Raw genomic sequence first — 16,421 nt, forward strand, 5'->3', positions numbered from 1 at the left:
TTTTCCCAGAGGCTCCTTACACTGTCTTCATATTTTTGGATTCTTTTTTCTTTTTGCTTTTCCAGTTGAGTGTTTTTTTGCTTCTTTGTATTTCAAATCTTTGACTTGATTCTTGCGATCCTCTAGTCTGCTGTTAGATCTCTGTATAATATTTTTTATTTCAGTCAGTGTATGCTTAATTTCTAGTTGGTCCTTTTTCATATCCTCGAGGGTCTCACTAAATTTATCGGCGTTTTCTAGAAAATTCTTGAAAAACCTTATAACTGTAGTTTTGAACTCTATATTCAGTCGTTTGCTTTCCTCCATTTCTTTCATTTGTGACCTGTTTCTTTGTCTCTGCATTTTGGCTGCTTCCCTGAGTTGATAGAGTGGCTTTGTGTGCTAGGTGTCCTAAAGGTCCCAGTGGCTCAGCCTCCCCAGTTACCTGAGGTGGACACTCTTGGTGCACACCTTTTTGGGCTGTGTGCACAGTCTTGTTGTAGTTAAGCCTTGATTGTTGTTGGTATCACTGGGAGGAATTGACCTCCAGGTCATTTGGCTGTGAGGATCAGCTGTGTCTACGCTGGGAGAACTTCTGTTCTGGAGACACCCTTATGGGGCAAGACTTGCTTCAGTGGGGTTTTGGTGCTCACTGAGTCTGCCCCCTGAGTGTGTCCCTTATGGTTCTGAGGAGTTGTAATCTGGATGGTCCTACTCTGACCCCTGGGTATTTTGGCTCTTGGATCTCCAAAGAGGTGCTAATTTAGCCTCTGCCTGAGGCCACCCAGCAGGAGCTACGGAGAGATCTGCAAATTCCTCTTCTTTGTTTGGGTTTTGGAGGTGCCCAGATGAGGCCCAGCTGTGAAGCAATGCAAGCTGCTGTGGGGCCTTGGGCCTTATTTTGGATGTTCTGGGTCTCTCTGACTCAGCTGCAGTTTGTTAGGTAATTTTAGATTTCAAAGGACAAGGCCATTCATATGCAAAAGCCTCCGCGCACAGCTTGCATGGAGCGGAGTCTCAGGGCGGAGCAAACAGCAATGGCTGACCATCAGCCCTGCCCTAAGAGGCCCCCGGGTCTCAGTGTCCCTTGGTAATCGCTGCAAGCACCTCTGAGAGAAAGCCGCCCTTGAGTTTCACCCGATGCCAGACAGTCCAGTTTCTCCTTGTATGAGTCTGGGTCCCCAGAATGTCGCCTGGAACTGGAGTTCAGAGCAGTCAGGAGCTTGTGTCTCCCTCCGGATTGAAAAAGCCAGCCGCGTACTCAGTTGCCAGCCCTCTTCACGCATGTGCCTCCGTACCTGTGCACTTTACTTCTGCAGCTCCTCTGAGTCTCACTGTGCTTTTCTCTTTCCTTCTAGTTGTAGAATTTCCACTTAGCCAGCCTTCCTGTGGTTCTGGATGATGTCCGTTTTGTCTTTTAGTTGTAGTTTTGAAGTGGTTGTGCGCAGCAGCAAGTTTAGGTGTTTACCTATGCCGCCATCTTGGTTTCTCCTCCAGGCTATTTTTCATATCTACTTTTTGCTTTATTGGAATCTAGGAAAAATTCAATGCAGTGGTATTTCTAGTAATCACTCTGTGATGATATTTTAAAGCCAATTCTGTCTTTGTTGGATATCTGCTGTGCTTTATATCTCTTAAAACTTCAGTTAACTATTATATCCAGGCATTAGAAAGGTTAGATATAATTTAAGAGTTATGGTTATTTTCTTTTTTAGTAAACCATGTGAAGCATAAATTAATATTTCATTTTTTTAGGATCATATAATATCTTCAGGTAAGGGAATGTTAATTTGTAGATGTAGAAACTGGCATTGATTGCATTAAATATTAACAAGGCCATTGCCTGAAAGTTGAGTGTTTGGGGGGAAATGTAGGTTTTTTTCTTATTTTTCTCACTATCCTCTCTTTTCCTCCCCCTTTTCTCCCTTGCTCATTCTTTTCTCCCTCCCCCATTCTTCTCTCCCCTTTTCTTTCTCCCTTCCTTCCTACCTTTTCTTTCAAAGAAGTGAAAAGCTAAGTTCTTGTAAGTTGAATTTTGATTAATTAAAATTTTATCACATGTGGAGGGCAGTTAGAAGCTTAAGAAATGGGTGCCATAAAAATTGTACTTTATTCTGCTGTAGAACTTTATTTTTTTAATGAATCTTTATTGTTCAGATTACAATTGTTTCTCCTTTTTCCCCACATATCTCCCCACCACCCAGTTCCTACCCCCCCCCTCTTCTCTTACCTCCCCCCCCCCGCTGTCCTTATCCGTAGGTGTATGATTTTTGTCCAGTCTCTTCCCATACTCCCCACACAGACACCCCTTTCCCCCTGAGAATTATCAATCCACTCCCATTCTGTGCCTGATTCTATTAAGTTCACCAGTTTATTCTGTTCCTCAGATTTTTAATTCACTTGACTTTTAGATTCACTTGTTGATAGATATGTATTTGTTGTTCATAATTTTTATCTTTCTTCTTCTTTTTCCTCTTTTTAAAGAATACCTTTCAGCATTTCATATAATGCTGGTTTGGTGGTGATGAACTCTTTTAGCTTTTTCTTATCTGTGAAGCTCTTTATCTGCCCTTCAATTCTGAATGATAACTTTTCTGGGTAGAGTAATCTTTGTTGTAGGTTCCTGCGATTCATCACTTTGAATATTTCTTGCCACTCCCGTCTGGCCTGCATGGTTTCTGTTGAGAAATTAGCTGATAATCGTATGGGAGCTCCCTTGTAGGTAACTAACTGTTTTTCTCTTGCTGCTTGTAAGATTCTCTCTTTGTCTTTTGCTCTTAGCATTTTAATTATGATGTGTCTTGGTGTGGTCCTCTTTGGATTCCTTTTGTTTGGGGTTCTGTGTGCTTCCTGGACTTGTAAGTCTATTTCTTTCATCAGGTGGGGGAAGTTTTCAGTCATTATTTCTTCAAATAGGTTTTCAGCATCTTGCTCTCTCTCTTCTTCTGGTACCCCCATAATTCTGATGTTGGTTCGCTTGAAGTTGTCCCAGAGGCTTCTTACACTATCTTCAACTTTCTGAATTCTCTTCTCTTCATGCTTCTCTGGAGGAGTGTCCTTGGCCTCTTTGTATTCCAAATCTTTGAGTTGATTCTTGCAATCCTCTAGTCTGCTTTTGGGTCTCTGTATAATATTTTTTATCTCAGTCAGTGTATGTTTAATTTCTAGATGGTCCTCATTGAATTTATCGGCCTTTTCCATGAAATTCTTGAAAAACCTTATAACCGTGGTTTTGAACTCTATGTCCAGTCGCTTGTTCTCCTCCATTTCTTTGGTTTGTGATCTGTTTCCTTGCCTTCTCATATTCTCTGCTTCCCTAAGTTGGTAGGGTAGTTTTGTGTATTGGTTCAACGGGTCAGCCTCCCAGTTACTTGAGGTGGACACTCTTGGTATACCCTTGTGTACTGTGTGTCCCCCAGCAGGAGCTACAGCAAGGGCTAGTTTTCTCCTCCTTCGCTTGGGCGGTTTTGGAGCAATCTGACTGGAGCTGCAGTTAATTTGGTTAAGCTGCCACAGAACAGGCCATTTATATGCAAAAGCCGCTGTGTGGAGCCTGGGCGGGTTTGTAGAATGTGCGGGGCGGGGCCTCAGGGCTGGGCGGGGTCTCAGGGCGTCACTAGGCTGGGGCGTGGCCAACGGCGATGGCCGCCGTCAGCTGTCTCTGCCTTTCCACTTTTCCAAGTCCCTGCGTCCTGCGCTCCAGCGCAGTAAACAATGATTGCTGGGCGCACCTCTGCAAAAAAGTCACTCTCACTTTCCGACCCGATGGCCAAGAGTCCAGCTTCTCCCCGTAGGTGCCTGGGTCCCCCGAGTGTCCCCAGAAACTGGATTTCAGAGTGATCGGGAGCTTGCCTCCCTGCGGGTTGAAGAAAAGCCGCGCACCCAGCCGCCCGCCGCCGGCCCGATTCGCGTGCCTCCGTACCTCAGCTTTTCAGCGATTGTGCTCCTTTCTCTTCTTAGTTGTAAATCTTCCACTCAGCCAGCTTTCTCGTGGTTCTGGGTGGTAGACGTTTTTGTCTTTTAGTTGTATTTTTGAAATTGTTGTGTGAGGCAGCAGATTAGTTGTTTAACTATGCCGCCATCTTGGTTCCTCCCACCTCTGCAGTAGAACTTTAAGCTAGAGCTCCCAAGGCTCTTGCTTGTTCTTGGCATCATGCTTATCATGCTTGTGCTAAGTTCTATAGATAGCTACTGATGTGCAAAAATTAACGTTTTGTAACCTTATATGTTTTTTAATGGCATTTCCTTAACTAGAACATCTGTTTTGCTTCATTCAGGACAGTTTTAAAAATTGTTTTAGTTTTTGATACCTTTGTGCCTCCTGGTTGTCACTAGGGGTCCAAACCTTCGGTGTTTAGCATTGTAAAGGCCTTAGGAGTGAAAGCAAAGCCCCAGTAAGAGTGTTGACTCCACTGGACAGTTCCCTTCCCCCAGTACCTTAGGGAAGCATAATGAGAACTGTGTGCCTTCATGAAAAGTTTGGTATGTTTTTCCTCAAGCTGATATATATTCATAGGTTCTTTTTTGAGCAAACAAAATCTCACTTTAAGATTTCACTTTTTCTTTTTTCTTAGTATTTGATCTACAAGTATTTCCTCCCAATTCTGAGCTGTTTGGCCTTCTAAAGAATGGCTGTTATTTAGAACAACCTAAGTATATCTTCTCAACAATGAAAAAAATGTCCAAACATCTAGGCAGCAGGAGACCTCAGATCACTATTTAAGTTGTATATTTTTTAAAGCTGCTTTAGTTGTTTTTCCTCCCACCAAATTAGAAACATGTGGAAGTGTTTCTCATTTCTTCCTCCTTGGCAGGTGTAATGCCTCAGGCATGTGAGTGAAGGCCCTGTTCAAACATTGATCTTCCACCAGCACCTCTGGGCTTATCCACTAATGCTAGTCTCATTAACTTTTAGCTTGCCATTTTCACTTATAAAAAGCCAAATAGCTGATTCAGTCCCATTAGCACTACATTAGGGGTTATATTTGGTTTGCTAGCCTCAGAGTATTAGGTCTTAAAATTCTTAGAACCTGTTCACATGTAAAATGTTCTTTTTGTACATATTTTTTCGTTTTTAAGATTATAAACTTAAGCAGTTATTCAGAAAATTTAAAAATAGACAATTTATTTTGCCTTTAAACTTTTCTTTTCGCCTTGGCCATTGTGGCTCAGTTGGTTGGGCATCATCCTGTGCACCAAAAAGTTGTTGGTTCAATTCTAGGTCAGGGCACATGAGTGGGTTGCTGCTGGATCCCCAGTGGGAAGCCTACAGGAGGCAGCCAATCGATTTTTCTCACATCAGATGGTTCTCTCTCTCCCTCTCCCTTCCTCTCTCTAAAAATCAATAAAAATATTTAAAAAAATGTTTCTTTTCATCTTAAAATATTGACACAAGTTTTTGGTTCTTTTTAGAAAATATGATTTTGCTTAATGTTTTGAAAATTATTAAGGGTTTTGAATTCTGCCAAATTTAATGCATATTATTCATTTTAATAAATTGCTTGGGTTTGAATAAAAGTAGTAGACCAAATCTTTCAAGAGTATTTAGGATAATGTAATTTTGTTTCAGCTGCTATCTTAACATTTTTTTCCTGTTTAAGAAAATTCCTGTGATTCTTTACTGGAATATAGATCTTTCCATGTGGAATAAACTAAAATGGGAAATTTATGACATAAAGTCATAAATTTAGTACCAAAAAGGTATTTTCTGTCCTTACTTGATTTTAATTTCTCTTAAGCTTATCTATCCTTTGAATAACTAAAGAAAGTGGATTTTATTTGTTGACATTTTCTGACTCCTTATTTTTTCTTGAATTATATGTTTGATTTCTGTTGACCATTTTGTCTTAAAAACTTCTCTCCTTAATTAACTTTTGTGTTACTATGCTATCTCTTGGTTTATCCTTTTACCTTTCTTTTGAGCTCATTAGAGATCTCTAAATACCTCTTAGATAGTTCTATTTTGTTCATGCATTAGCACATTTTCCAATGTATGTGCAGAGTATTCCCTTTCTATCATTGCAGCATCTTTATTTAACTTCTTTGTCCTTTTAGTTATATGGTTTTCAAAGCTGGAATAAATCTTCTTGGGTCTCTTTCACTCCCTTGCCATTTGTTTTCTTTTAAAATGACTGCGTACAAAAAAAAAAAAATCAATTCTAGGAAAGCAATTTTAACAGTATTTCAAGCCAACCTGAAGGAAACACGAATGATCTGGAACAAAACAAAAAAATCAAATAAAGATAAGACATTTGAGTAATGTAAAAGTTTTGAAGGAAATTCTGTCTTTAATCCAGGAAGGGAAAAAAGCTAATGGGATTCAGACCAGTTCTTACGATAGTAGGATTCTGTTGTTTGGCAAAGATTAGTTACTCCTCCCTACCTATCTGCCCTCAAAAAGAGTTATAGCAATTCCTTACACCCAAACATGAAAATTAAATGTGGGGAGGATGACTCACTTCCTTGACTACAGTTTTGCTTCCTCAAGTGGCCCTGTCTTCCTGCTATAAGTTGAGAATGAGAAACTGAGGTTAAGGTGTAAGCTACACCTGTAGACTGAAATGAAGCTACCTAATGGGCCTATGCAAATATGAACAGTATTTCTAAACTGCTTTATTATTACACTAGTGATCAGGCAAAAAAAATTTTCTTTCAACATAGATCTTTTTTTCCTTGCTTAGTTGAGTGTGTACTGTTATATTAGATATTTATGGTACTACCACAAATGCATCTGACGGAGCTAATTTTGTGCAATCAACAACTTGCTAGTACCTTCTTTCACCTGGGCCATTTCCATTATTTTTCTTAACCACCTATTAAACATTTTGCTTCTCCTCTTTCTCCCTTCCAAAATATTCTCCATATAACTGCTAACATGATCTTTTAAAAACAAATTGGCATGTTACTTCTCTACCTAATCCTCTTCAGTGGTTTTTCACTACACTGATGATAAAACATTTGAACATGGCTTACAAGGCCCTTATAATGTAGCCTGCCTCTCTACTTTCATCTTGTACCCTCTCTCCTCTTTGGGGCAGTTAAGTCAGTTGTAATGGCCTTCTTAAAATTTCTACCTTTGTTTTTTAACCTCAGGGACCTCACATATGCCCACTTCTTTTTGGAATGTTCTTTCCCCCATTTTCTACTAGACTAACTCCTCTTTCTTTGATTTTCAGAGTATAATTTACTTTCTGAGGCCTTTCCTGAGCTTTGTATCTAAAGATATACACACCCACATCCAACTCCTTACACTGCCCCACACACCCTCACCATTATTTTTCTTCACACATTTACATTGTATTAGTATATTGCTTGTGTTTTTGTTTGTTTAATGTCTATCCTACACAACTCTAGAGTTCTATGAGGTCAAGGATCACAATCTGTTTGTTTCACTATTGTATACCAAACTTCTAGGACAGTTCCTGGAAAGTTGTGGGCACTGTTGAATGAACAATTAATACTTGGAATTGGGGATATAATATTAGTCTAGCTTATCATTTCCTACCAATTAAAAATCTTTTTACAATTAGCTTTATTTAATAAAACTTTGTTTTTACAACAGTGTTTTAAATGTCTTTAATTAATTGACTGAGAATTTTGAGTAGCTTCTAAAATTAGCCATATTTTTTGTCCTGGTCAGGTGGCTCAGTTGGTTGGAGCATCGTCCCATACACCAAAATGTTGTGGGTTTGATTCCCTGTCAGGGCACATAACTAGGTTGTGGGTCCAATCCCCAGTCAGGGCGCATACAGGAGGTAACTAGTAATGTTTCTCTCTTACATCGATGTCTTTCTCTCTCTTATTTTCTCTCTCTCTTTCTTTGTCTCTCTCTAAAAATCAATAAATATATCCTTGGGTGAGGATAAAAAAATAAAATGAGCTATATTTTTTAATGGAGTTAAGACCTTATTTGATGGATATATTCATCTTTCTAAGCCATCTAAATTAAATTCTGTTCTTTGACAAGTGAAAAATTTTTAAAAATTTACATTACAAAAGTAATTTGCTTTTTTACAGAAAATGCAAATAATACAAAAGTATAGCTCTTTCCTCGTGTTTTCCTAATCTTATTTCCCAAAGATAACTGCTCTTATCAGTTTGGTGTACAATGCATCAGATAAAAAGTAGGAAGATGTTGGTAGACACGTAGATTACTAACATGATACACTTCTGTAGTTACCATCCCTCTGCTTAGATTTTCTCATTTTTTGTATTTCTGTAGAATAGGTTTCTAAAATACAGGAGATTGAAGAGTGTACATATTTTGAATTTTGGTACTTTTAAATTATCTCCCCAAGGATTGTAGAAATTCATTTTTAAATAACATGTTATTAGAAAAGCAATGTGATGTTTATTATAGACAGTTTGACAAATACAGAAAAGCATACACACAAAAAGTCACTTATTCCATCATGTGGTGGTATCCTTCTAGTCTTTTTTTCTGTGCACATAAAAAAATTATTTTTCCAAGACTGGAATTATACTATACAAACTGCTTTGCAATTTGCTGTTTTTAAGTAGCATTATGTTTTTATTTTCCCATGTCATATTAAAATTTATATTATTTTACTGTCTAGTTATACCACCACAATTAATTTAACAAACTACATTTTGAACATCTAGACTGTTTCTAATGCTCATTTTTACAAATAGCACTGGTGTGTATATTTTCATATATATGCTTTTTCAATATACATTTTTAGAAGTGGATTTGTTGGGTCAGAGTTTGAAAATTTAATGCTTTTCTTACATTTTGCCAAATTGTTCTTCAGAAAAAATCCAAGTTACATCTTAGCAATTTCAGAGTGCTCATTTTCCTGCTCCCTGCTAGGTTAAAAAACAAAACCAAAACAAGCAAATTAAGAAATTCAGTTTTTAAAGTAATAAAATAAATGGGAGGTATAGCTATGGTGTAGAATAGAAAATGACTGTTAAGACATAGCATTAAGTACTACATAAGTTGTGTTCTTACTCTTTACATTATCCAGTTAATAAGTGTTCTTTATTCTCTTTGCTATATTTAGTTTTCTTTGATTCTTTCTATGTATGACACTATTCTTTGGTTTACCATTTTATTCTTTTTCCCTATACCTTTTCATGTAGAGACCAAATGAGAGGGTTGACCTTGTTTCTGAAAAACCAAGAGAAGAACCGGTACTAAAAGAGGAAACCTTGGTGAGTTACTTTATTGAATACTCTCTAGTCAAATATGACATAAGAAGGTGAAATATAAAGATTAGATTATAACACATTTAACACCTTACAGTCCATACTTCTTTATTTTAGAAGTTATACTGAAATAAATCTTAGAACTGTTTTAAAAGAAAGATATTTTCAGTTAATTATTTTCCTTTTCAAAATTATAACCACTTTTTAATAGATTATGTGAATTCTCAAGATACCTTATAACGTGGTAATAGAAATCATCAATACTATTTTTAATATTTGGAGTTGGGCTTATTATTTTTCTCTTCTCTTCTCTTTTGCTAGTTATGAATAGCATGTATCAGATAAAAGTATAATTGAAGATAAAGTTACATGGAGAGCATGTTAAATGTAATTTGTACGTAGTTTCTTCTTTAAAATTTCTCTGTTGATGACTTTTATGACCTTTTCCTATAGGTTCAGCCAATGTTATCTTCTGTTCCAACAACAGAAGTGTCCACTGGCGTTAAGTTCCAGGTTGGCGATCTTGTTTGGTCAAAGGTGGGAACCTATCCTTGGTGGCCTTGTATGGTTTCAAGCGATCCCCAGCTTGAGGTTCATACCAAAATTAACACAAGAGGTAAGAAAGGGTATAAATAGATATTAAGTAAAAGGTTGGAAAGGAAAAAGTGAATCTTAAATGTTGTATTTGAATGTAAGAATACACACATGACATATGATCTGACATCAAAATATGCATATCTACATCAGTTTTTAACCAGTGAAATACTTATGGACATCTTAACTGACAGAACTTCTATAACTGATATAGTCCTTGTTTTCTCTTAAAAGGACTATATCAGTTACAGAAACTCTACCTTAGGAATCTATAATAATAAAAGCGTAATATGCTAATTAGACCGGACAGCTGAACGACCTTCCTGACGTCATTCCGGACGAAGCTGCCACTGCAGAGCCGAGCTAGGGGCAGTTAGGGGCGATCAGGCAGGCAGGCGAGCAGTTAGGGGCGATTAGGCAGGCAGGCAGAGTCGTTAGGGGCGATTAGGCAGGCAGGCAAGTGGTTAGGGGTGATCAGACAGGCAGGCAGAGACGGTTAGAGGCAATAAGGCAGGCAGGCAGGTGAGTGATTAGGAGCCATTGGTCCCAGATTGCGAGAGAGTGCAGGCTGGGCTGAGGGACCCCCCCCCCCCCCATTCATGAATTTTGTGCACCAGGCCTCTAGTGTTAAATATGAAGAAAGAAATTTTTATAATTTCTTTCACACTTTTTTTTAAGACCTTAATCTGACCTCTCATATGAATTCTAAAAGAAAGCAGATGGATAACTAATAAGATGTCTTACATGAGTTTTAATAGGCATTTTTAGCCAGATAAGTGCTTTTCATCCTGATAAATTTTGCAGGATTATTTTTCTTCCTCCACTCCATTTTTGAATCTACATTTACTGAGATATTCTTATAAATTCAATATGACATTGAAGTATAGCTTGAATTTAACTTTGTAGCATAGAATCCTACCTTAGGAGTCTATAATAATAAAAGTGTAATATGTTAATTAGGCCAGATGACCTTCTGGAGGAAGCTGTGGCTGCAGGGGCCAAGGCAGAGGCCCCCGCTGTGGCAGGGGCCGAGTCCCTTGCACGAATTTCATGCATGGGGCCTCTAGTATTAAATATTAAGAAAAGATGTGTTCTAACTTTTCTCGACTCCTGCTCCCAGATTTGACCAAAACATGTAGATTAGGTTACTGATGGCATTTGGAATAGACTTGCTTAGTAGCCAGAGCCCTGTTCACTGTTCTGAGGAGAAAAAGTGTCTGAATCTAAGTCTGGCAAGTCAGATTTGTGACAGGAGCAGTCACATCTGTAACTCTTGTACTGCACATCCAGAAATCTGCCCTGATAAGGAAGGCAGTCATCTTGTCATTATAACCTGCCTATTAAAGATTGGGGTAACTGAAAGCATCAGTAGGGCAGGAGCAAGAAAAAAATTGTTGAACATCTACTTCTGTGTAAGGCACTGTGTTAAACAGTTCTCTTGTATATTTTCTTATGCAGTCCACTTAGCAGCAGCATTATAAAGTACAAAGCATTGTTATCCTTATGTTTCAGATAAGTAAATAGTCTCAAATCTTATTGTATACTCTCTACTCTAGTAGCATCATTTATATAAAAAGGGTGTTGGACTAGTAATCTCTGCAGGTTTAATAATCTATAACTGACTCTATGAGGGAGATTAAAGGGACAAGTATTTTCCAAGAGGGCCAAGCCTTCTTAAATAAAACAATGCCTGTCTACATCTGTGCCTCCAGAAGATGCTAAGATATTATATGATGTGAGATTTGTGACTCTTCAGTTCTCTCCCCTTAGAAAAGCATCCTTTTGAGATTATATAAAGACCTTCACATTTAATTACTGTATGAGAACCTGCTAATTTCACCTTTTTATAGGATGCAAATGAAAGCACAATTTATGCCTCATCTGTATTTCAAAGGATATATTTAAATTTAATTTTATGAATTAATCTAGTCTGGTTTGGTACCCCCTGAGCAGTCTCCAGGTGAAGTAAAAAATGATTTTGTTTGTATTATTTGTGGCAACCAGAAATCTCAGAATTTAGGTTTTAAAAATATCTATTCTGATTATATTTCAGATTTTCTCTTTTTCTTCATTAGTTTTTAAAATAACAAGCTTTCTTGAGAAATGATTTACATACTATAAAATTCGCCCTTTTAAAGTGTGCAATTCAATGATTTGAGTACAATTATAGAGTTGTGTGGCCACCACAACTATCTTAATTTTAGAACATTTTAATCAACCAAAAAGAAATCCCGTATGTCTTAGTAGTCACTACCCATTCCTTTCCTTGTCCCCTAAGCAGCCACTAATTACTTTCTACTGCTACAGATTTGCCTTTTTTGGACATTTCAGGTAAATGGAATCATACACTATGCGACCTTTTGTGTCTGGGTTCTTTCACTTAGCATAATGTTTAAGAGGTTTATCTATGTTGTGGTGTGTTTTAGTACTTCCTTTTTATTGCCAAATTAGAGGCCCGGTGCATGAAATTCATGCACTGGCGGGGGAGTAGAGGGGGTTCCTCAGCCCAGCCTGCACCCTCTTGCAATCCCAGACCCCCTCAAGGAATGTAGTTGGACATCCCTCTCGCAATCCAGGACTGCTGGCTCCTAACCACGCTGCTTGCCTGCCTCATCGCCCCTAACCACTCATCTGCCTGCCTGATCACTCCTAACCACTCCACCTGCCTGCCTCATCACCCCTAACCCCTCTGCCTGCCTTGCCTCATCGCCCCTAACCACTTGTCTGCCTGCCTAATAGCCCCTAACTGCTCGCCTGTCTGCCTGCCTAATAGCCCCTAACTGCTCGCCTGCCTGCCTGATTACCCCTAACTGCCTCTGCCTCGGCCCCCTGCCACCACGACTTCATCAGGAAGGACGTCCGGAAGGTCATTCGGCTGTCTGGTCTAATTAGCATATTACATTTTTATTATTATAGATAACATTCTATTGTATGGCTGTGTTGTACAGTTTTAAATGAAGTAGTTTTCTGACAGTTTTTCTGAAAATCAAAAAACAGCATAAAATTTAATTTTGTTATGTAGCACACATGATGCCTGTGAAGCATTTTGTGTTGTTTATTATCTAAACTACTTTAAAATTTGCCTTGATTTTATATAGTAATCATTGGTTTCCATATTATTATTAGTTAGATTCTTAGCATTGGAAGTGTATTCTCAAAGGTTTTCACCCTTAAAATTCTTTTTTTTTTAAATATATTTTATTGATTTTTTACAGAGAGGAAGGGAGAGGGATAGAGAGTTAGAAATATCGATGAGAGAGAAACATCGATCAGCTGCCTCCTGCACACTCCCCACTGGGTATGTGCCCGCAACCAAGGTATATGCCCTTGACTGGAATCGAACCTGGGACCCTAGAGTCCACAGGTTGACGCTCTATCCACTGAGCCAAACCTGTTAGGGCTTCACCCTTAAAATTCTTTGCAGGAGCATGTTGAAAGATGTTTGGCCCTAGCTGGTTTGGCTCAATGGATAGAGTGGCGGCCTGCGGACTGAAGGGTCCCAGGTTCGATTCTGGTCAAGATGTTATACATTTTTTGAAGGAAAATTTATTTATTTAACTCAGATTTGTTTGTAAAAAGTTTTTAGGTCAGTAAAAATAAATTGTGCAACCAACATAAATCTGATGATTAGTAAAATTTATGATTTTCTTTCTTTTAAACCTTGATATACTAATTTTAATCATTTGGGGTGAGTTTTGTAATAACTATTAGTTATATAATTGGTCAATATTGGATTACATCTTTGGGCAACCCAAAATTACAACTTTTATATGTGTGTGTGTGTTGACTCTTCTCATTTTTTATTTGATGATCTAAGGGAAGACTAGTTACACGCTTTAAAATATTTTGCAACACATGGGTTGAAAATCGCTGACCTAGGTTATAGACAAGATAAATTGTCCTCAAACATGAGCTGCGTCCATGTGAAGGCATTTTTCCGTACAGCTGACATGTTCGTAAACATGAGGCCCCCTCCTACCTAGCCAACACTAGTACCTAGAATGCTGGTGTCAGTGTTCCATCCCAGAGTTGGTGGGCAGTCTCCATGCTGGCATCCGGCTCCCTCTGCACGTATGCCTGCCGGGGTCCAAGAGTGGGCCTCCTTTGTTGCCTCCAACAGCACAAATCCTCCTATATAATAGCCTAATATGCAAATTGACCAAATGGCAGAACGACCAGTCTCTATGACGTGCACTGACCACCAGAGGGCAGACGCTCAATGCAGGAGCTGCCCCCAGCCTGCAGGCCCCAGGCCAGCCAAAGCGGGGGCCTCCCCGATCACCCTGCCAGTTGCACCGCAGAGGGAGGTGACCAGTGGCGGGGGCGGAGCCGGCGAGCGGGAGGCACAAGGCCAGCCAAGGCAAGTGCCAGCGGGGGTCCCCTGATCGCCCTGTTGGTCACCCTACAGATTGGCCCTGATTGCCGGCCAGGCCTAGGGACCCTACCCATGCACGAATTTCATGCACCAGGCCTCTAGTATGTACAGAAGAGAAAAGGATGTGCTTGAAATGTGTGTGATGGTTTTACAGAAAGATGTTTGAGGAACTGACATGTGTTTTAACTATTGCCATTGAAAGTATGCTAAGTTGTCATGTTGCAAAACTACAACTTTTAATGGGAATAATACTAGGGAACCAGCTTAGGTTCATGTTTTTTGCAAAGTATATGTGCATGCTTATGTTCTGAAATGGTTAATAAGGATTTTTACTTTCAGGTGCCCGGGAATATCACGTCCAGTTTTTTAGCAACCAACCAGAGAGGGCATGGGTTCATGAAAAACGGGTACGAGAATATAAAGGTCATAAACAATATGAAGAATTACTGGCTGAGGCAACCAAACAAGCCAGCAATCACTCTGAGAAACAGAAGGTAATTGACAACATGTTAACATTATCAATCAAATATAGTTTTCAAAGGACTTCATAATTTAGTAGAACTTTTAATACTTGATTCAGATAATTGTTAGAATGACTTGTTCTTTTAATTCCTTTTATTCCAATTTAATAACTTACTATGTCAGTAATTTTGTAAGTCATATGTATAGTGTTATAGTACTATTAAAAACTTTACCTGTCTGCTCAGTATAATGTTGGATTCTATTTTGAATTGAATTAATATATGTAAGTCTAGTAGATGCTAGTGAAATATGGACTTTGCCAAGGATTTTTGTTATTTTTCCTATTTTAACATCTTTCCATACTTGTCCTTTATTCTTTTTTTTTTTTTTAATGTATTTTATTGATTTTTTACAGAGAGGAAGGGAGAGGGAGAGAGAGTTAGAAACATCAATGAGAGAGAAACATCAATCAGCTGCCTCCTGCACACCCCTTACTGGGGATGTGCCCACAACCAAAGTACATGCCCTTGACCGAAATCGAACCTGGGACCCTTGAGTCTGCAGGCCGATGCTCAATCCACTGAGCCAAACCGGTTAGGGCTCTTCATTCTTATTTAGCAAAATTTTTATGAACATAAAGTTTTAAAAATATTTAGTATCTATTGTGAGAGAGGCAATGCTTGTATTTAATCTTCATAAAATTTAAATGAGGTAGATACTATTATTCTTGTTTCTAGAGATGAAGAAATTGAGACAGAAAGCTTAACTGGTTCAACTCAGGTTACACAGGTGATGAACCAAGAAACATGTTTGATGAGGTGGTGGATATTTTAGAATTTTGATATAAGCTTGTGATACTCTGTATGGTTGAGATATTTAAAATATTTTTTAAAATATTTTTCATTGATTTTTAGAGAGGAAAGGAGAGGGATAGAGAAATAGAAACAATGATAGAGAAACATCATCAATCGACTACCTTCTGCATGCCCCCCACTGAGGATCAAGCTTGCAACCTGGGCATGTGCCCTGACCAGGAATCGAACCAGTGACCTCTTGGTTCCTGGGTTGATGCTCAACTGCTGAGCCATACTGGGTGGGCTGGTTGAGATTTTAAAACTCAACTAATTAATTTTAATGTGGGTCTCTTGTGATTCAGAAATTTGTCATATTTTTACACTTTAAAAGCTAAAATTGATCACACAGGATTTTGATTAATTTTATCCCACTTAACATTTTACAGATTTATACATGTGTTTGACATACTCTATAACATGTCATTAGCTAATTTCTTGCTACCTCAGTCAGAAATTAACCCCCTGGATAATTCTTAATTGCTTTAGTCATCTCACATGGCTATTTAGAGTTTTCTTATCTGTCTTGCCAATCCAAAGATTTTTTTAAAAATATATTTTATTGATTTTTTTACAGAAAGGAAGAGAGAGGGATAGAGAGTTAGAAACATCGATGAGAGAGAAACATCGATCAGCTGCCTCTTGCACACCCCCTACTGGGGATGTGCCCGCAACCAAGGTACATGCCTTGACCGGAATCGAACCTGGGACCCTTGAGTCCGCAGGCCGATGCTCTATCCTCTGAGCCAAACCGGTTTTGGCCAGAGATTTTTTTTTTTTTAATCAACTCTGGACATAGATACCTATGAAAACTCTGATTCAGGTTTACTTTTTCTCTCATACATTTCTGCTTTACTATGTCTTATCAACTTACATTTGTTCCTAAGGTCTCTCTCCTTTCTCTCCCCATTCTGCCCCTATGTGCATTATGTTACAAACTAGCAGCACAGCTTCAAATGCTGGCTCTTCAAGTGCCGGTTAGCTTTGTTGTG

General features: G+C 38.6%; 1 protein-coding gene across 4 annotated transcripts in view; it reads left to right on the forward strand.

Moving 5' to 3' along the window:
• Positions 1-16,421, forward strand: part of NSD3 (nuclear receptor binding SET domain protein 3) — a 109,796-nt gene that overhangs the window by 38,716 nt on the left and 54,659 nt on the right. For all 4 annotated transcript variants that reach the window (XM_054720042.1, XM_008146161.3, XM_054720040.1 and 1 more), the window contains exons 3-5: positions 9,082-9,153; positions 9,601-9,763; positions 14,456-14,610. In XM_054720042.1, the coding sequence (XP_054576017.1) occupies positions 9,082-9,153; positions 9,601-9,763; positions 14,456-14,610 (390 nt within the window). The remainder of the gene's footprint in view (positions 1-9,081; positions 9,154-9,600; positions 9,764-14,455; positions 14,611-16,421) is intronic.

This window comes from Eptesicus fuscus, chromosome 8 (assembly GCF_027574615.1).
Source record: "Eptesicus fuscus isolate TK198812 chromosome 8, DD_ASM_mEF_20220401, whole genome shotgun sequence".
In the NCBI taxonomy this organism is placed as follows: Eukaryota; Metazoa; Chordata; class Mammalia; order Chiroptera; family Vespertilionidae; genus Eptesicus; species Eptesicus fuscus.